Source organism: Patiria miniata, unplaced genomic scaffold (genome assembly GCF_015706575.1).
Source record: "Patiria miniata isolate m_02_andy unplaced genomic scaffold, ASM1570657v1 HiC_scaffold_19, whole genome shotgun sequence".
Taxonomy (NCBI): Eukaryota; Metazoa; Echinodermata; class Asteroidea; order Valvatida; family Asterinidae; genus Patiria; species Patiria miniata.
Genome location: NW_024037057.1, coordinates 7,770,387 through 7,792,393, shown reverse-complemented (window position 1 = coordinate 7,792,393; position 22,007 = coordinate 7,770,387). Strand labels below are relative to the sequence as shown.

The following is a 22,007-nucleotide window of genomic DNA, read 5'->3' as shown; positions in this document are numbered from 1 at the left end:
TTTTAACGTGTTTTTAGATTGGGTTATGGTCGAGAAATAAGCTTTATGTGGCCTCTCTGGACTCTCATATATTTGCACGAAGTTTAGTCGGGCACCATTTGCAGTCATCAGCCGACATTTGAAGCAAAAAAAAAAGGTAAAAAAAAAAAAAAGCCGCGTCGCCGCACCACTTTTTAGGCAAGCTCCATACCAGAAACCGGAGCCTTTTTTTTTTTTGGCCTTATTCCCGTTCATACATTTCTCATCACCTTCGTACCCATCGACACCAGACGACAAAGCAGCTTTCCTGTCCCCCAGTACTGCTCCCATCTCATTACCACCCCCCCCCCACTGCCACCCCCCCCCCCCCATCATCACCCTCTCTCTATCCTTTGTTCTCCTCATCCTTTCCCCGCATCACCGCCTCACCAATCAACGATGTGGCAATAGCACTCAGAGCATCACTTGAGTTTGCTCCAAGAGCCGACACGTGGCTGGCCAGACGCTCGCCGTTGTAACGAGGTTGGCGTGTCTTTGTTTGGGTCCAGAGCGATTTGCTTTGTCATGGTAAACGGAGCTGTGCTGGTTTGATGAAGCAGCGGCGTCTTTTTAATAATTGACGAGTATGCATCAGCTAATCATGCTAATTGCCAAATAATTTGTCATAACTAGCAAGGGACCTGTGATGCAGGAATTTTGTGTGTGGATACATCACCGGTATCACTCCTCAAGTTGTAAAATGTGGAAATGTGCACACAAGTTTGCCACGATACTGAAACATTACATGTATTTTTTGTTTTAGTAAATGTACTTAAATGTACGTACATGTATAGTATTGTGCATAATGTACGGTACATAAAAAGTTTTAATTTAAATATTATGAAAAGAATCCAGAAAAAGTTGGAAAAACAAAGTGGAGAATCATTACAATATTCACTAGGGCCTATACGTACTGGTACAAAATATTGTATTATCCTATTACAATTCACACCGGTATCCATGTAGTAAAATAACAAGCTTTATACACTGTGTTATACAAATGTATACATTGTAATGATTTAAAACAAACTGGGTGAATTGCGAACAAATTACACTGAAAAAAAAAAACAACACTAAACCTGATAAATGATATCCAGGAAAGTTAGAAATCCAATACATTAAAACAAAATTGCAAGTACTGAAAAAAATACACATAAAATAGTGAAGTCTACATACCAGTATTTGTGCACGTTGAGAAAGTTACACAAAGGCCCCCCCAAAAAAGTCTCCGGTTTCTGGTACGGCGCTTGCCCAAAAAGTGGTGCGGCGACGCGGCTTTTTAAAATTTTTACCTGATTTTTTTTGCTTCAAATGTCGGCTGATGACTGCAAATGGTGCCCGACTAAACTTAGTGCAAATATATGGGTGTCCAGAGAGGCCACATAAAGCTTATTCTCAACCATAACCCAATCTAAAAACACGTTAAAATTGTGCAGCAGCAGGATTCCAGTCAAACCAGTGAGTTTGGCGGTTTTGAGACATCATCTTTCATTGAAAAAAAAACTTTTTCATTTTGCCAACGCGCATGGCTACGGCGACGCGCGTGCATACCAGAAACCGGAGACTTTTGGGGGGGGGGGGGCCCCTAATGTACTTGAACATTTACTACATGTACCGGTAACTACTGACAAAAAAGTGCTTGAAAAAAAATTAACAAAATATCTTGATGAACCTACCGGTACTAGTCAAATTAAGCTTCTCTGTTGAGAACACCAGTCAAAAGTACCACCAATTCTTGCAGGAACTGTACACGTATGTTTTAATATATGTACAAGAGCCAACATCAGATGCACCGACCAAGTCACCCATGAAGCATACATGTACCATACTATACCATACCAGTATCATACCATAATAATACCAGTAACACGTAGCATCTACATCACTCAATAGCACCACTGCCAGAAATACATGTTTAAGCGCCCATGTGCTGGCTACATGTAGACATCAGGCCAACCGGTATGCACATTAATTATGTACAATGCCTACATGTAGTACTGCACTCTTTCTCTACGGTGTAACAGATAGGCCTACCCCACACGCATGAAACTCTACAGCGCAGTAACGCAGGAAATATAAATTCCGCGCCATTTGGTGCGGATTGATCGTTAGCTTAGACCAGACAGACATTAATTATGAGATGAGCTCTGGAATGTTCCATTATGATTGATAGGGGTGCACTTAGTACACATGTGTAGACGCACCATCGTTCTGAATTTGAACACAAAGAATCATATAAAATAAATGTGTAAAGAATGGCTAAATTCTTTTGGTGACACGATGCTTTAAAAATGAATGTTTTTGTTTCACAGGGATGCAAAAGAACTACCACTAGTACCAGTAACTCACTGATAAAAAATCAACACAAGATTGCCAAAGGCTGTTTATGTACAATTCTCAAGTACTGGTAGTACATTTTTTATTGTCACTGTACAGTGTGTGCTGTAATGAGATCATTAAACTGTGCGGCCAAATGGTCAAGTGAACAGATGACATTTAATTACACTGTCAAATTATGCTAATCTCCTCATAAAAATGCGCAACACTTCAAAGCAGTCACTGAGGACAAAAGACGCTGCGGTGACTACTGGGAATTACAAATTAAGTCACAAAGGATGCCCCATACATGTAGTAATGATACAGGTGTATACCCTGGAAGGAATGTTCCATTGGCACTACAGGGGTGTGACCAATTAGTTGGGTGGTGTGACGAATCAGCATGTACATTGTACATAAGTAAATAAGAATATAACATTTTATGTGTGTATGTTACAATTGTAAAATGCGTACATTGTACCTGATACATTTTTGAAGTAAAAGATATTTTAAAAATGCAAAATTCTTTCATGATTTGTACGGCATAGATATTTTTGACAGATCTACCGTGGGGGGGGGGGGGGGGGGGGGGGCCGGGGGGGTGTCTTACACATGTATCCCCGCTCTTGGGCTGCAAAAAAAATATAAAAATCAGGCAGAAAAAAAAACATCTGCCAGATAACAACCCCAGCTTCCCCCTCCCATCCCCAACTGACCCATCGCTAAAAGATGATCTTTGAATACTTGAATTTTGGTGGAAAACAATAATCAAACATGTGTACACTGTACCGGTAGATGCCAAGTCTCGAAGAATATTTTACACATTTTCTTTCGGATTTTTACCAATGTCAAGACCTGGAGTTACATTAAAACGTTATTCTCAACTCGGTGGCTTCTCAAGAAAATGAATTTATTCTGGGTCGGAAATTTGTAAGTTTTTATAACAGTCTACTAGGCCTATTATCTGGATTGCAAAGTGTGACATTTTTCCTGTTTTACCTCAAGTGGTACTTTGTAATTTGCCAATCAAGTATCAATAAGAATGACTTCAAACATTTTTTTATTTGTTGAGTTGGTAGTTGCTGAACTCTTGGGGGATAATTGCATTAAGAAGTGCATCAGAATTATTAAATTCTAAATTTCAGATGTAACAGGGACAAAAAAAAGAAATAGAAGCCCAAATTTATTGAATGGCCTATGTATTCCCCTAGTAAAGGGAGGCATGTAGAAGACACGTACAAAGTTGTGCAATTTAAACAGCTACTGATCATGATACTGGTACATGTACAGTACAGGCCATGATGCGATCATCAGAGCAGAAAACTCTTTTGTTCAGGTTGTTGTGGCAAGTTTCACAACACAAACTTGGCTGACTGCCAGCAATAACAACCCACTCAACCACCCTGCATGTACATGTACCGGAACACCGAGCCAGATTTTGTTCAGACCGACACAGCTAATCCGAAATTTCTGTCTGTCTGTAAGTGGGACTAAATCTAAATAAAACCAGTATGCAGTATGAAGTTGTTGAAACGCTAAACAAAATTGTTTGATTTTTTGTTCACTGCCCAGACCCCCCCTCCAAAAAAAAATTTTGAACCCACAAAAGTGGACAAATGCAGTGAAGCGAAACCCACGCAACTGGCTTCACTGTAGGCACAAGGATTTTGTCATTGTCCGTTCCATTTTGCTTGCAGTTTGGAAAGAAGACCATAATCTTCCTGGTCCATTCAGCGCTGCATTTGTGGACCGCTGTATGCAAAACTAATGAGACCAACAAAAAGGTTGCCTACACGTCGGGCATTGTAGGAGGCTTTTAGACAAGTTTACATGTACATGTAGGTTGGGTTTGTGTTAGAATTGATAGGCCCTAGTGCTTGCATTACTAGTGCTCAACACTTGATCAATTACAAATGTCCGTCCATATGATTCGTATCTAGTTAGTAGTCTAATGATTCCATTCAAATGCATCACTTTTGAAGATAATAATAAAAACGGAGTCTTATATAGCGCACGTATCTACCAACAATTACATGTACATAGTATGTACAGTATGTAGGTACTCAAGGCGCTGGAAATCATGTCAATTATTAAAGAAAGGTAAATAAAGTCTATGAGAAATATGAGACCCATTATGTAGTACCTTATAAGGGTTTACAAGGTGCTGCGGCGCATATTGCAGCCACTGCCACTGCCAGAAACACCGGGGCAAACCCCTTCTCTTAGCGATAAGTGTTACTGGGTTCTTTAACGTGCATTACACAACACACGGGACCTACGGCTTTACGTCCCATCCGAAGGACGAGGCAATAATGGTAAAGTGCCTTGCTCAAGAGCACGAGCACCATGTTCCCACGGTCAGGATTCGAACCCATGCACCACGGCACACGAGTCGAACACTGTAACCATTGGACCACAGCACCCCATAATGACAAAGTCCACACATGTATGGGTCATTCTGTAAATTGCGGGTCCAAAGTGTGGCATTTTCCCTGTCCCTGTTAACTTGGTGGTACTTTGTATCAGTATCATTAAGAATGACTTCAAATGATTGTTTATTTGTTGGGTACATGTAGGTTTTTTTTTGTGATTCATAATCACTCTTGGAGGATGAAGGAGTGCATCAGACTCTATAAAATCATAGATGTCAGATGAACCGTTAACCTAAACAGAAAAGGGTTGACCAGAAATTCATAGATTGAGCAAGACCTGTATGGTATGCGTATTTGAAATTGAGCTACCGGTACGTGTTTGCCCTTTTTTAAATTTCCCATTACTGATATGTTGTATTCCAAATTAATTCCTTACACAAGTGATACATTTTGCAGGCCTACTAAAGTCAGGTGAAGTTATGGCAAGATTACCATATGCGAAGTTCACTAATTTTCCTCTGTATTGACTAACAAGCCCTCAGATAGCAATTTCATGTCATCAAAGTCAATTTGAGCAGTGAGAAAACACAAGCATTTTCTTAGAAAACACTTGAGATTTTTCAATCCACTCTCATAGGGTTTGTACACAGAGTGTTGAGTGAACTTCGTATGGAAATCTTTTCGAATTTATTGCAAATAACTTTTTGGCCAATAGTGGGCTGATAATTCTGTCTGGTACAATGTAGACCTGTACATGTACCCTATACCAGTAGCAAGAGTATTAAAGCTAACATCTTTTGCCTAAAAAGAGGGATGAACACACCCGGTGTTTTTTAATTATTATTTAAACCTTTCAAACATACCGGTAGTATTTGTCTGGTTCATAAAAACTCCTTCAAGCAAAATATTTCACCATTTTTTGCCCATGTGCTTTGGTTTTTACAACGTTTTTTAGTGCTGCATGTTACTGAAATTTTAGAACTTTCTAAAAATAAAATGGTATGAAGAAATCAAAGTTCACTTACCAATAAAGTAACCAGTAACAACTTGATGTTTGTAAATTGATCAATAACTTCTCAGACTAAATGTAAACATGATTCACAATCATGAAGTCACTAAGAGTAAGAATAGATGTTGAACGAAGTTCTGACTGAGTGACAGAATGCCCCAAGAACCAGCAACTTCCTTACAGTTGCACACGTTCCTCACTCTATGAAGTTCTCTGCCAACACCCATACGGACTACCGGCACCTAACCCTACGAATAAGTCTTTTGTCCTGTAAAGGTACACTGTAATAAGCTCCCTTTTTTGTCTGATTTTATTTGACCATGTCACAGTGATGTCAGAAATGACCTTCATTCCACCTGCAACTCCTAGTTCATTCATAAAAATGGCCAGGCTCTGGGTCAAGGTTACTACAATGTGTATGGTTCAACTTTGGTTCAATTATCAGATGTAAAGTGTACAGGTCTGTACTTAGTGCAAATTCAACTGTTATTTGTACAATGTACCGGCTGTACGTAATTTGTCAATTGCATCCTGAGTATTTATGACAACAAAAATATACAAAGATGTACACCAAAGAGCAAAAATAAGAACATTGTCCATTTTTTTCCTGACCATTTTTATCACTTACATTAACCCTCCCTCTCTGAATGGCAATTTCAAAAAGGCCAGCCTATTGGTCAACATAAATCATGTGACTGTTTTCAGCAGTTGAGTGCTCCCTGCCTCCATAAAGCAGGATTGACTGGCTGTGATTGTTATAAAATCTGCTCTATGCTTTGATTGCAGGAGATTGGTTAAGTCAGCTCTGCCTACCAGTCACCTGCTTTTGTCCGTTGATGGAATTTCTGTTCTTTATCATGTTTATGCTATGACAAGACAACATTATAATGTGTAAGTACTGTACATGTATACAAATCTCGCTGTAAAATAATTCATGAACATACATGTATACAGTTAGTACACTAAATTATCAAATTAGTGATCAGACTTGAGGTCGGGAAGTCAAGACCAATAGAATGATAAATTAGTCTTAATACGTTTAATTACTGTGCTGCAGCAAGTGCGTGAATCAATGAAGGAATCATAAAAGACCAGAAAATAAAAACATGAAAGCAATCAGACCAAACACAATAAAACAATCCAGGTAAACCTAAGTTCAAGGCTAAAGTCACTTCCGGGATTTCAGTGATGCTCAATTAATCAACACGCTTTCTGATTTTGACTCAATCACACATCCAGCCTCAGACATCTTTCAAGGACCGAGCGCGTTCCTGAAGACTACAGACTAAGTTAGAGGTCTTTATGTTGTGTCCCAAGGCAATCAGTGAGATATCACAGACTTTTTCTCAAAGTCTTACTGTCGGGAAAAACCTTGAGGATGGAGTCATGCTGTCAAACGATAAGATGACATCCGTAGTATTGTTTAATTAAGGGTGTAATTTTCCTGCTGAGTTGAAACCTTCTTGAAGACAAAGAGAAAGACTGCTTTTGAGATCAGATTCTGCCGGACGTGGGATTGGAACACGAAGGCCTTCAAACCTGTAAATCTTGTTAGTTTCCAGCAGATTTCTTTTTAAATCCCACACTTTTGCCGTTGAATTTGGCTAAAATTTGCTACACTTCCAACATCCAACATTTTCACTATCCTAACTATAAAAAGGTGTTGTTTTCTTGGTAACTTTGTCAAAGTTCTAAAAAAATTATTAATTGCCCCCCCCCCCAAAAAAAACACCCTGATTTTTTTGGCAGTTTTAAGATTCCTATGATCGATATTATGTTTGCTTAAAGCACAAAACTGATGTTGTTTCATTGTTTGACAGAAATGTACGCAGTATCGGTAACTTGAAGCTCAACAACCAGTTACTTTTTTCCCCAAATTTTTTACAGTAAATTATAAGATGATGAAAAAAACATTCAACGATTAGGCCCTATTTATTTTTTTCCGCAAGCAGATGGCCCATCGTGGGAATTAATCCGTGACAAAAATAAAACTACTGTGCAGTAATGCCAACAAAGAAAAACTAGGAACATAATAGGCCTACCCTTGGAGGAAAAAAGGAATAAAGCCCAAAGCCTCTAATCATATCTTCCTCGGCAGAATTCACCCCATTAAACATTTCTTGAATTGACGAGTTTTAGATAGTCAACGCATGATTGATAATTGAAGGACCAAATAGGATGACGCTTGAACCGTTGACCGTGCAGAAACAGACTTTTGTGTGTGTTAAGAAACAACAGAATGGAGAATAGAAGGATGATTGGCAGATAGACATATTGTCTGTTACAGCTGGGTGAGCTCAGACTTACAATCATTGTTACTTGGAGGAAAAAAAACCTTATACGCAGGCATTTGTTAAAGCACAAATAAACGCACCATAAACTTCGTTATTACCTCGTTTTGAAGGCCAAAGAAAGACTCTACATCACTAACATTTCAAAAAATTTGCGTAACGGCTTGACGTCCTGATGTTCAGTACAAAGACTTACAGTTGGTTACAGATGTTGACAAACTCATTATTAAGTTGCATTCTCTGTGCTAGCTTCAAGTTTCATCCCAAAAACTTTTTTCCCTTTTCACAATTGCTATTTAATTTCTAGCAATACAAAAGTTATATTCACTTTTGAATGAGACATTGACCGAAAAAAACTTGGCCAACATTTACCAGTAATTAATGAAGTATAAAATTGTATAATTACTTACAAAAAGGCATGCAACTTGCAAGAAACAAAAAATGAGGCAACTCCAATCTTTACAAGACTAAATACAGTGTTCTTCAATTTTTAATGGTATTTTTTAAGTGTGAAGTGAAAAACGAGGAAATCAGCTGACCCGAGGAAAAGTTGAATGCCAGGTACAAACTCCAAATGACTTGCGGCCTGACAACATTTCTGTTCTCCAGGGGGTAGGCTGGTTCCCGCCTCACAATCAGTATCGATACCAGTACAGACCTGACCAGGAGCCAGTCTGCTCTCATGACAGATCTGCTTGTGACCGAAATAAAAAGGGTTGCAGAAACACCCCCCACCAAAATGTATTTGGTCAGTTGAAAATCTGGGTTAGTTCAGACAACTTAAACTTTATTAGTTAAATTTTTTTAAGAGAAAAAACTTGAATTTGTTGAAAAGAACAGGGAGTGCAGCTTTAAGCTTCCCATAAAAACAATGTTGGTTGGTATATTTGCAATGTCACAATTAAAAACTGTTGCCATCTTGATTTCAAACAATTGGTATATCTCAGAAAAAAATTATAAATTGGAAATACTGTACCCTCAAGTATCCATCTTGTGCGTCAAATTTGACGAAGCCCAGAAATTAGAAACAGACCACGCTTTTAGTTTCTGTTCACAATGTACAGCGTTTCATGTAAATTGTGCACACACAATATTCTGCAAGGACACACACAGTGCCCTATTACTCATCTTCATAACAATCACGTTGTCCCTGTTTTGTCCAGTTTCTTTCTTTTTTCTTTCTTAGGTCAGAAAGCCACAGTATGGTCATTACGTGTCGCAGCTAATCAATACATTAACAAAAGAACGGATTGATACATGATACAATAGAGCAAGGACGTCTAGTGACACTCGATAGTCAGTTACAATGAGTGAAGAATATGCAAGACAGAAACAGCACCAGACTAAGGATTGACACCTGTAGGGCAACTTGATAATAACATCACGTCTAAATTTAACAAGCGGCACCTGGGAACCAAACAAAAAATATCAACAAGGGGAGTGGGGACCAATGTATTCAATTCTTTTCGGTATCTTTGCCACTTGTACATGTGTACATGTGCACTCTTACTTTCTAGTCAGTGGAAACTTTTCCACTTTAAATCAATGGCATTTCCACACAAATGGAGTACATACTACAATTGACTTTGGGATTTGAGAAGGGGATACTGGCTAATACTAATGCATTTTGTTGGGTGCATACGTACAGTACCTATTCCCAATACCCTACATGTATGTTTGACAACCCTAACCCTAACCATCTAACCCTAACCCTAACCCTAAGGATTTTGGGGAACATACACGTAGGTATTGAGGAACATATGTAGGTATTGGGGAACATCGGGTAGAACCCATTTTGTTCAGTATTTTCCTGCACATTCCTGTACATGTACATAGTCCTTAATGATGAATGTACAGTGTATAGGCCCTACAAAAAAAATATAGAGGACTTTCTCTGTACCTAGGTACTTGACGCAAACAATTGAAAAAGGACCGGTAATGTTGCCACCAATCCATCTCAAGTCTCCCATCACATAAATACGTCTAGGTTCTTCATACCCAAACTAGAAGTCAAAGTATCAAGGGTTTTTTTTGGCCAGAAGCGTATCGAAACGATGAAAAAGTCACATTTTGCATTTTCAATTGAAACGTTTACAATGTACATGTGCTTCCAAACCGCAAATATTCATAATTAAATTTTAAAAATGTTTATGGAAACTCTGTACACAGACGACCTATTATTAAAAAGCTGTTTCTTAACATGTAAAATGTACTGTATTCTTAGATTGTGTTTTACTATACGATATCCATCAAAACTGATTTTTGGCAGGGCGGGATTCTAAAAGGAAACAAAAGTGACATTTCTCGCATTTTGAAAAACAACTCTAATATTTCCGAGCTGCCAATGTACTTCTCCTCTAGTAACTATAACTTCAAAACTGTCCTTATTCTATGGAATGTTACATTCTTATTTCTAGTAGGGCCTACTGTCAATCATGACTGTTCACACATGTATCCTGATAAGCACTGATGACTAATACATGTAACTGCTAAGTGTTTAATGTCTCCCTGGACCTAGATTGAGTGAGGTGATAACAAGCAGTCATTCATGAAGTCAAGGTAGATGGTGTCATAAAACCTGGGAGATACTATCAGCCAGTCTCTGACCTGCTAAAGGGGTCAGTGATTCCAATGTTTACAAACATGAGCCAGGAACAAACTGTAGAATTTATGAAGATATTCTGCTAGTGTACATGTACAATATTACTGTTTTTGAATATAGGGAACCCAAATTTGTAAACAAAACCAGTACTGGATAAAAAAAAAGTAAATGGAAGGAAATTTAAACGTTAACGCTGCCTGTAAACTTGTAACACTATTTTGAAGCTTATTTTTTTTTTTAAAGGGAAAATACAACATTTGCAAACATCAAAAAATAAAACTACCAAATCATTTTGAAATACCATGCTGGACTGTTAGTGAATGACAGTGTAAAGCATCCTGTAAAATCATGGCTTTTTTTCAGTTACTGGCCCCAATTGACCATCGCACTTGTTTGCAATCGATTACACACCTATGAACGGGTACAAGCCAGCTAGACTGGTTCCCTGACCTTACAATTCCCCAATGTATGTAAACTGATCTGTTTCTTCTTATGTAGTCAGGGAACCAGACTACAGGAAAATGATTGTTTTTCTTGGTTTTTATAGCATTTTCGAACCCAAAACCTCAAAAAAGTCAGTGTAACCATATTTGCTATATATTTCCAACCCCCCAATTCCATCCATTTCTGAAAATTACAGCAAAAGCAAATGATGTATATTCCCTTTAAAGGTAAACAAAAACTATATTTCTTTATGAACAGGTTCATCCTACATGTGGGTGTTTACATTAAGTAAGGTAAACACCTTTATAAGTCCATTGTGCAGAAACTGTCAATGTGGTCTTGAATGGTCGGTCCATTTCTTATGAATGGAGATTGTGGTTTATTGGATTCAGTGAGGGTCTTAGGTGTTGTTGGGAACACTTGGCTTAAGAATACTGAAGGTTACAAAAATAAAAGGCGCAACCTCAAAGTTCCTTTTCTTTAAAGGGAATATACGGTACATCATTTGCTTTTGCTGTAATTTTCAGAAATGGATGGAATTGGGGGGTTGGAAATAAACACTGACTTTTTTGAGGTTTTGGGTTCGAAAATGCTATAAAAACCAAGAAAAACGATCATTTTCCTGTAGTCTGGTTCCCTGACTCCATATAAGAAGAAACAGAGCAGTTTACATACATTGGGGAAGTGTAAGGTCAGGGAACCAGTCTAGCTGGCTCGTACCCGTTCATAGGTTTGTAATCGATTGCAAACAAGTGCGATGGTCAATTGGGGCCAGTATTTGAAAAAAAAAGCCAGTTGTTTCCAACGCTGATCGGCCGATCAGCGTTGGAAATTGATACAAAAATACCACTTTTCTTGAAAATGACAGTATACCAGGTGCCATGATTTTACAGGATGCTTTACACTGTCATTCACCAACAGTCCAGCAAGCGTTTCAAAATGATTTCGTAGTTTTATTTTTTGATGTTTTCAAATGTTGTATTTTCCCTTTAAGTTGGACATACATTGTATGCAGAGACTAGAAATGGCAGAGCCATACGCAAGTTGAAGAGAATAGACCCGTTTCATGCAAATTGTCCTCCTAAGGCTTTATCACACTAGGCCTACTGTCACTGTGTAGTCTTCCGTACTGTGCTGAAATCAACATGGGCGAATCATAAGTAGGAGGTGTACGTAAGCAAAAAAAACCGATACCCAAATGTCGGAACCATTGTTTTACTGAAGTTCTTCATGTAGCACTTTCAAAATCTAGGATATAAAAGCCCAATTCGTAAGCTTTCTTTTAGTACAAGAATCATTTAAATCACTCATGTACTTTTCAAGTTACGGAATTTTAAACACAACCACCGTTTTACAGTTCTGTCCACACGGATCACAAGAGGGTAAGTGTTCTTTCAGCAAAACGAAAACAAATCACATAGGGATGTGTGTGAACTGTTTTCGTTTTGCTGAAAGAACGCACACCTTTTTTGTGATCCGTGGACAGAACTTTAAAACGGTGGTTGTGTTTAAAATTCCGTAACTTAAAAAGTACATGAGTGATTTGAATGATTCTTGTACTAAAAGAAAGCTTATGAATTGGGCTTTCATATCCTAGATTTTAAAAGTGCTACATGCAGAACTTCCCTAAATCAATAGTCCCGACGTTTGGGTTTCGCTTTTTTTGACGCACCCTGTACGTTGAAGCCGTGTTGGACTCTTGCTACATGTAGTGCGAATTTGGTTCCTGAAATTTCCGTGTTGGGTTGGACACAGACATTAATTTTTTTCACTTTGAGACAGTTAGAAATTATTTTGGAATAAGCCTCACACTACAACTACAAGCATGGCAAGCACTATTTATAATCTCTTAAGCACCCAGTCACAACACACACAGCTCCGACAGAGAACAAGGGTATATAAACAAAACTAGTATTTTTATACGACCAGCAGTCACTACATGAAAGAGCCCCAAATACAATCTAGATTTCTTTTGTAGGGTGCTGTTTCGGAATCGATAAGACAACAAAAGCCGGAGTGTTTGCCGAAGATAGCGATCAGAGATGAATTGAATAGACACTTGCAAAGAACACACACAAAACTGTGAGTGTTTAGAATCCTCTCAACGAGTTGGTGTACACAGTGGGAATTTTAATTTTAGGAAATTCTACACATGTGGATATCGTACAGTAGTCAGAACCAGTACAATGTACGGTACGTGAACACACTAAACCATAATTCAGATTGTAACTGGACACATTTCACAGCAACTGTAGGCCTACTTCTTTGTATTTAATGCACTGTGTTAACAGGTATAGATGTAACTGGGAATTTAGAAAAAAATCGAGGAAATTCGAAATTTGTAAAAAACAAGAAAATCGGTGGATCCGAGGAAAAGGTTCATGCCTGATACACCATCCAGGCTTGGGCAGTTTGGTGGCACTTTTTTTATACAGGGAGAAATAGACAGGGCAGTTTGGGGCGGTACAGTCTCTAAAGGACTATAATTTATAAAAAAAAAAATGTACACAAACGCTGGAATCTGGGAAAGTGGTTTTTCACCATCATTTTGTGTTTTTGTATATTTTTAGTCGTAAAGCCTGACAACAAGTGGCATGTACAGCAATGTGTTCACACGCTGAACAAAGCGTTGAATTTCTAAAGACAAGCTTTCTTCGCCCATTTCCGTAGCCTCTTCACAAACATTAATCATTAACGACGCCCGACGGCCAGTGAGTCATCTGTTCTTCACAGCCACCGATCATCGCATGCCAATACCATATTGCTCTGATTTATTGAGGATTGTGTGGGACGTGTCTGTAGCGCTATAGCGACTTGTTGACACGTTACCGTGGCAACACGTTCTGACCTTACCAGCTGCTGTCTGGGCTCGGTCTTTAAGTGATACCATGCAATGGGCTGCACACAGTGAAAGCCAGTCTAGGGGCCAGCTAAAATTGACACGATTGTATGCAAAATTTAATAGGCACGATTTCTGGTACTCTTCTGGAAACTCTACAAGGTATAATACATATGTACAGTATGTAGGCCTACATACATGTACTGTAGCATACAGAAGCACACTACAAATGTGTTGTACATGTACTGTACATGTTCATGTATGTGTTGGTATTAGGCCCCCCCAAAAAATACTCGGTCTCTGGTCAGCGTGCGCGTCGATTTTAATCATGCACATCAATTTTTTTTTTCTTCTTCAAATTAACACAGAAGCTACAACAGCGCCCTCTATTGCCGCACCTCCTCACATTTTGTACCAAGGAGCACCAAGGAATGGGGACATTGCACCAAGGCAAATGATAAAGGGCACCAAGGCAAATTATGGAGGACACCAATGTATAATGCGGACACAAAAAAGCAAAATAGTACCCACCTTGTCTGTACAATTGAAGCTTGAAAAAAAAAAAAAAAGCCACCCCAAAAAAAAAAAAAAAAAACGCGTCAGGCATCAATTCCAGAACTTCGGTCTGACCAGAGACCGATTATTATTTTTTTTTGGCCTTACAAGGAAATTTTCATTCAAGCACGAAACTATGTATCTTTTTTAGTTACAGTTTTTGAGTGCCTGATATATTCAAACATTTTACTTGATTTTTGTTAAACACCCTGACATACACTGTAAATCAGTACACATTCTAACTTCTTCTCTTTTTTTTTCTTTGGGGGGGGGTTGAAGGGGGTGAACATGTGACACATTGTCAATTGTTTCTACCACATCACTCCTTTGCCCTAACAACTTCCAACAAAATCTGTCTATCCACGTCTTTTACAAAGAACCCCTCAGCAAATTGATTTTTGTGTGTTGTGATTAAAATCACGCAACTGAAATTTGTTTTGGCCATTGTTTCCTGTTGGCTACAATTTCAAGTATAAGGTACCGGTATTATACAGGCCTGCACTAGAAGATTAAATGAAACATACATATTTGTACTGACTCCTCACTTCCTGTTTCCTGCACATGTATGTGTAGGGCACTAAACCCATCGTCCGTACAACAAGATAACATTATCAGTTTAAAAACATTGTAATATCAACTGTGCTACAGGGCGAGTCAAAAAAAGCGGAACCCAAACCCCAAAAATTATATTTCATACGTACTAAAAAATATGTAGCACCAAACATAATAATGACTGGAATAGCTACTTTTACATGTGGATGAACAAATTACTGAAATTGGTCAATCCGTTCAAAGAATATCACCATTTACATGTAAACACAAAAATACGTCCAAAAATACCATTTCAAGAATTGTCTTTACAATTGTCTTCAAACATCACCAGCGATAAAACTCCAGTTTAAAAGTTATAAATATTCAACAAAGTCCTTCTGAAGGCCCGTCTCTTTAAAAAAAAAGTGAATTTTATAAATCATATTGTTTGCCTAACCACTAACCAGGATTGTTAATAAAGATATTGTGTACAACAGTTGTTGACAGTTGTTGAAACAAGTATTCTGTGTCATTTTCTTTGTAGTTCCAAACAGTCAGAATACACACTGTATTGACAGCTTTTGTTGTTGGTTGTTTTTTTTTGGGGGGGGGGGGGTTTGGGGGGGGGACACGAAACAGATTTTAGGGTCATTGTGTATAAATGGTGATATTCTTTGAACGGATTGAGCAATTTCAGTGATTTGTTCATCTAAAAGTAGCTTATGAAATTGGCTTTCCAGTCATTATTATGTTTGGTGCTACATATTTTTTTAAATATGAAATAAACTTTTTGGGGTTTGGGTTCCGCTTTTTGTTGTATGATACAACTTGAGAATACATGTAGTAACGAGAAAACCACAACTAAGTCACTGAATATGAAACACTGGATGAAACGCTCACTAGAACATTTCTCCCTGGGGATCATCATGCCAAGCATGATTAAAGTTCTGTTACAATGAATCATGTTTGCAACCGAAACTGAACATTTTCATGGAAAATATTCTATTCACAAAAGATACAGAAATTTGAGTTCCTTTTATTTATACTTTTCTTTATGTAAAGCATCTGAGAGCACTTTAATGGATTTGCCACTTTTATCATTATTATTAAACATACATTTCAATATCCGTACATTTTGTCAACAGCTGTTGTGTATCAATAAATGAAGCTTCAGGCCTATTTATTTTTAATGTAGCGTAGGCCTACTTGTCATTTCCTTTCAATTTGTAAATGATAATGCATGTAATGACACATTTGATCTGAAACACAAGCAGTACAGACGGACAATTCATTTGCTAATTTTCCTCTGGCTGTATCATTGTTGTGATGAATCACAATCAATGGACGTGTTTTGTTGTGAACTAATAATTACGGCGCCAGAACAGTGCTGTGTTCTAATCTATATTCAAAAGTGTGCACTTCTGTTTAGTAAACTCGTCTGCCAAATACCATCAATGCATTGCCAAATCAGAGGCTTCACTCTGGCATGCATTCCGCCTTACATTATTCATGTTATTTGAGGGAAAAATTAGAAATTTACATATCAAATGTTCCGTAGTAAATCATTCATTTACGCTTAACTTCAGTATAAAGTTACAGAAAAAATTTGCAACCTGATGCCACTTTTTTCTTCATATCAAGAAGGTCGTTCAGTGCAAAAATGATGATAAGACATGAATGAATCTGGGACCGAGAAACATTTCCAATTTTGTTAGGAAATACTTTCAAAATTGTCTTGACTCTCCATAGACTTTGTACACAATCGCGGAAGTGGCGTCAGGTTGTAACATTTTTTTCCCCATCTGTATAATATGCTGGGGCTGTCAGCCGGCCAACAATAACAATACTGCCCGGCCAACACCGCCCGTCCAACATGCCGTTGATTCGGCAAAGCCTCCCCGACCTTCGGCCTCCATACCACACCGAACCGACGGTAAAACGGGACACACTGCCGTTAAATTGAGACCTCAAAAACAAACACATTTCCTGCCCAAATACCTTGTCTACTCCACCCACGATTACTCCTTGCTGCAAAGATACATGCACATTCAATGAAAAGGTAATAAATTCGGCTCACTTACCTACATTTCTGGTGCAAAATTGGACGGAAAGTTGATCGATTTTTCCCCGGTGGAGTGTGGAAAGTGATACTGTTTATTTTGGAGCAATGCATTTTCATGTGGGGGTGATAAACTATTGCATGGAAAGTTCAAAAAACTATTCTTGTCTGTTTACCGCCTCATACATACTTTGATTTTCGTGACAGTTGGATCGCGTAGACCAGTCTAGACTTGATTACACCAAAAGAGGGCGCTGTTAAAAGTTTATGGAAGGGATAGGGAACGTAGTGCAGTTTCAACACTTAAAATTTAACGAGAGTAAATAGTTGTTCAGATTTATTTTGTGCAGCAGTGGTCATCCCCCCTACATAGCCACATATACACGATATATGTAGTAAGCCTAAAATCCACTGCTGAAAATTGTAAGTATTCAATTTCAAAAGTGGGGAAACATTCCCATATCTGGCCATCACTTGTCACCCTCTGCTAGCCAGTAGCTGGCTGTGGCTGTGCACAAACCGTATGACTAGAGTACTATGAGACTTGCCTGAACATTTCTAGTGCTACTGCTGTTTTCTCAGTAAATACTTCAATATTTTCCCTGCTAGTTATCGCATTCTGATGGCTGATAATTAATATAGCCTTAATTTATAGGTCACTGCAGGGAAAAATTAGTGATGTCCACTAAAAGTCTAATGTATTGATTTCTTTCGTTAAATTTGTTTGGCTTAATTAACTTGTTAAACCCTTTTGTTTTTTGATATTTTTTTGTTGGGAAACTTTCTCATTTTAATGCAATAGGCATACGAATGAATGTCTGCATGCATGTGATGTGCTTTTATTGAATGTTATTTTTTTGATAGAATGTTGCAACCTGACGCCACTTCACTCTTCAGCGGTTGTGTGCAAAGTCTATGGAGAGTCAACAAAAGTATTTCTTAACAAAATTGGAAATGTTTCCCCGTCCCAGATTCATATCTTATCATTTTTGCAATGACTGACCTTCATTGACATGATATATGAAGTTCAAGCAGCGTCAGGCTGCAACATTCTTTCCTCTTTGCGTAATGTTGCGACCCACTGACCTCAGTGACAGTGGTTCACTACTCGTAAGACTTCCTTAATTCTATTTTGAAAGCCCAGAAGTCATGTACAATGTACTAATACTGTGTAACTAACCATGCTAACTCTACTTCCCTGTAGTGTACATACTTCTTTCTCCTGTACCACTCTGGGATTTGCTTACAATCCAGAATGGATCAGTAGTCCATGAGATCATGTATTTGAAGTTGATGAAAAACACAGTTGACGAAAAAAATCTGTCTTCTTCCAGGTTTACGATCTACCACAAGTACTTTCGTCGTCTTCTACAACTTTGATTGCTGTTGCTGATCACGACAAGACATGCGTGTGATGAGGAGATATGAGCAATAATGAAGGGAAGAGGGGTATTAGTTTGCGTAGCCTCAGCTTCAGGAATAAAAGTAAGGATGTTTATAATTCCTCACTTTAGTCCAAATAGACCCAAGACATAATGACGTCACGCTTTGTTTATATGCGCATTCCTATGGGAGCCCCCCCCCCCCTACCTGGCTTAATGCCTCATAAGCCCGACGCCTCATAAGTCCAAAATTTCGGACTTATGAGGCGTCAGACCTATGACATGTATGAAGTGTCGGACTTATACACGGCCCTGGAAAGCGCATATGTAAACAAAGCGTGCAAAATGTTGAGCAAAAGTCACCTTAATGAAATGACTGGAGACTTCAAACTTGGCTGGAGAGATACTGGGGACCTTGTCTGTGCCTCATAAAAATTTTGGAGAATTTTGTCAGCTAAAGAGTGAAGAAAGTTGGCCTGAAGTTTTGCAAGTTTTTCAAGTCTGTTGCAACAGTAGCTTTTGCAGATTCGGGGAAGGTAAATGTACATGTATACAAGAACTTACATGTACTTTATTTTTACATGCGGCTTGATGTCTTTTGAAAGTTGAAGTGCAAAAACAAATGTGCCATCAATCATTTCCTGCAGTGGTAGATAAAGGATTTGCCTCCCGTTAATTCTCTCCAGTTTCCTTATACATATTGCTGTCACTTCCTTCCTTGTAATAATGGCATTAAAGGTAAAATATACAACATTTCCTTTTGCTGTAATTGTCAGAAATGAATGGATTTGGGGGTTAGCATTTTATGGCAAATATTGTTTGAAGTTTTGTTCATTAAAGTTTTTTTATTCGTTAAAGTTTTGTGTTCATAGATGCTGGAAAAACCAAGAAAACAAACTTGCTCTTGTAGTCTGGTTCCCCGACCCTATTTTAGACGAAAGGAAGCAATTTATAGTCGTCTGAGCATTATATAGTCAGGGAACCAGACAAACAAGCTTGCACCCCTTCACAGATGTGTAACCAATTGCAAACAAAATGTGGTCGAACTAAATTCAGTAAATAGGGGGCAGTAATTAAAATAAGTCATTTTTTCCCCCAAGGATGGTCAACTGACCGTAGTTGGAAATTGATACGAAAACTCCACTTTTCTTAAAAATTACTACGCTCCAGGTGCCATGATTTCACAGGATGTTTAAGACTATTATTCACTTACAGTTAAGTAAGGTATTTCATAATAATTTGGTAGTTTTGATTTTTGCTGTAAGCAAATGTTGTATGTTACCTTTAAAACTTGGCTACCAGGCGTTGGTGCATACAGATAATGGAAATAGTGAAAGCAAATTGAAGATGATTTTGTTTATTTGTCTCTCTTGTGTGCGTGCAATACCCAACAATTGTATACATGTATTCTGAAACTGAAACTGGCCAGTTGTTCCTGCTAGTTACATGTATACTTTTGTCCTGTGGTACAAAAATTGTATTTAAAACCTCTCCATCAAATCAGATTTTGAGACAAAAGAACATGTTACTAAATTACATGCATGTTTGAACTTTAATTTGTCATTCGTGTTATATGCTATAAAAGCTTATGACAACTATTCATAGAATTATCTAGTGTTGATTTTTTTCAATGAATTACATATGTACACTTCAATTTGTGATGGGTTTTTATTTGATATGGTTTTATTGGAATATACATGTACACTATAATTACAAACAAAGTTGATAAAATGTACAATTTATAATGTAAAATCCAGTATTTTTATTTGCTTCTCATTCAAAATGTTTACATTTTCAGGCAGGAAGAAAAAGTCCTCAGATGGTCACCTGCAGCATCGACATTCTGTACCGGGTAGGTCAAAAGTCAAGCCTTATGATCGGATGAACAGAAACACTACTGCTGTTTTTAATATTGGGTCTTTGCCCTCAACGTAGTATTAATAAGCACCGTATGCTCAGTGCTATCCGGGAACTTGCAAGAAAAAAAATCACAAGCTTGCTCAAGTGGGACTCGAACCCACGACCTGCTTTCTAGTGCAGATAACCACTCGACCACCGCATTTGTCGGGATCAGCTGGCTGGTTCAAATCTGTATTAAAATGCATCTTCCCGACGCAAACAAAAAACCATCCTCAGGCACGTCAGGACTCTTTGCGGTACCCGCTGCTATACAGAGTCGAACCGGAGCGTCATGGCCTAGCGGTTAAGAACACCGGACTCGTGCTCTGGTGTTTCAGAGGCAACAGTAGCGTGGGTTTGAACCCGCTGGGTGGACACTTGTGCCCTTGAGCAAGGCACTTCACCATTATTGCTTCATCCTTCGGATGGGACGTAAAGCCGTAGTTCCCGTGTGTTGTGTAATCCAGTGCACGTAAAAGAACCCAGTAACACTTATCGCTAAGAGAAGGGGTTTGCCCTGGTGTTTCTGGTCTCCTGTATAAACTCCCACGCGGAGTATTTAGGAGAAGAACCAACCAAGAACCAAGAACCAACGAGCCAGCTAATCCCGGCAAGCATCACTGAAGCTAAATGTCTTGTTTATTATTATTATTGTTTGTTTACCTTTGCCAGAGTTGACAAACAACAACAACATCGCTTCCAAAGCTGCTCCCCTGTGCTCCGCCGTTGCTGTCCAATCGTTCACCGGGATTCTGCGGTGTGACCTCTCGTTCAACAAAGGCGATCGCATCGACGTCCTTACGAGGACCGACACGCGTTTTGATTGGTGGGAGGGGCGCGTGAACGGACAGACGGGGATCTTCCCTGCGAATTACGTAAAGATAGTGGAGTAGAATATAAAATGAGGGTGGTTTTTTTTTTCAAATCACTGGAGAACCGCAGTACTAAGCATGTGTATATGCCCAACTTAATGAACTAATAAGTTTGAAAAGATGCCTTTGCGCGGTAAGAAACAAAGACCAAATCAGTCACTGGTAGTCATCATATCATGCCTGTATGTTTTACATGATTATTTTTGTTTTATGAGACATTTCAGTTCTGTTTCGCAAACAAAACCTTGTGGACTTTAAAGGTAATATGCAACATTTGCTTTTGATGTAATTTTCAGAAATTGATAGATTTGTGGTTTGTAGTCTATAGCAAATATTGTTACATGGAACTATTTAAAGTTTTGTGGGAGAGAAGACAATGAGAAGACATCACAGTTTTAGAGGTGGGAGGAAAACCCCAGAAGAATAGTCTGGGGAAAACCCACGGAATCAGGTAGGGACTGAAAACCCAATCTACATATTGGCCCAGGCGGGATTCGAACCCTGGTCACAGCGGTGGAAGGCGGAGAAAGTACCGCTGCGCCAACCCGAGTCCTTGAGTTCCATTGAATTAATATTGCATTGTGTGCATGTGTTTTCTTTTGTTTAACATGACAAAATTATAGCAACTTTCCATGCTGGCGTGGAGAGTTGTGACTCCTCAAGTTTCAAATTATCAAATATGCTAATCGGACATGTCAGAAAACAACAGGTAAATTAAATGAAATTTGAATCTGTGACCTGATGGATACTATAGTGGGTTTGTAGCAAGTGATTCATCAGATCGAATTGACAAAGTTTATCTGTACTGTGTATGTATA

General features: G+C 38.5%; 2 protein-coding genes across 3 annotated transcripts in view; one reads left to right on the top strand and one right to left on the bottom strand.

The window, feature by feature from the left end:
* The window catches only part of LOC119725619, a 44,490-nt gene extending 27,311 nt beyond the window's left edge, over nucleotides 1-17,179 (bottom strand). The window contains exon 1 of one of the 2 annotated variants that reach the window (XM_038197097.1): nucleotides 17,059-17,179. The gene's annotated coding sequence lies outside the window, so the exon portion shown is untranslated. The remainder of the gene's footprint in view (nucleotides 1-17,058) is intronic. The other variant, XM_038197098.1, reaches the window with a different exon arrangement.
* A 111-nt stretch (nucleotides 17,180-17,290) lies between these two features.
* On the top strand, nucleotides 17,291-21,565 carry LOC119725617 (SH3 domain-containing YSC84-like protein 1). The gene is made up of 4 exons (XM_038197096.1): nucleotides 17,291-17,459; nucleotides 18,371-18,521; nucleotides 20,217-20,270; nucleotides 20,990-21,565. The coding sequence occupies exons 2-4, from the start codon at nucleotides 18,461-18,463 to the stop codon at nucleotides 21,208-21,210; spliced, it is 336 nt and encodes a 111-aa protein (XP_038053024.1). The 5' UTR covers nucleotides 17,291-17,459; nucleotides 18,371-18,460; the 3' UTR covers nucleotides 21,211-21,565.
* Nucleotides 21,566-22,007: the final 442 nt, after the last annotated feature.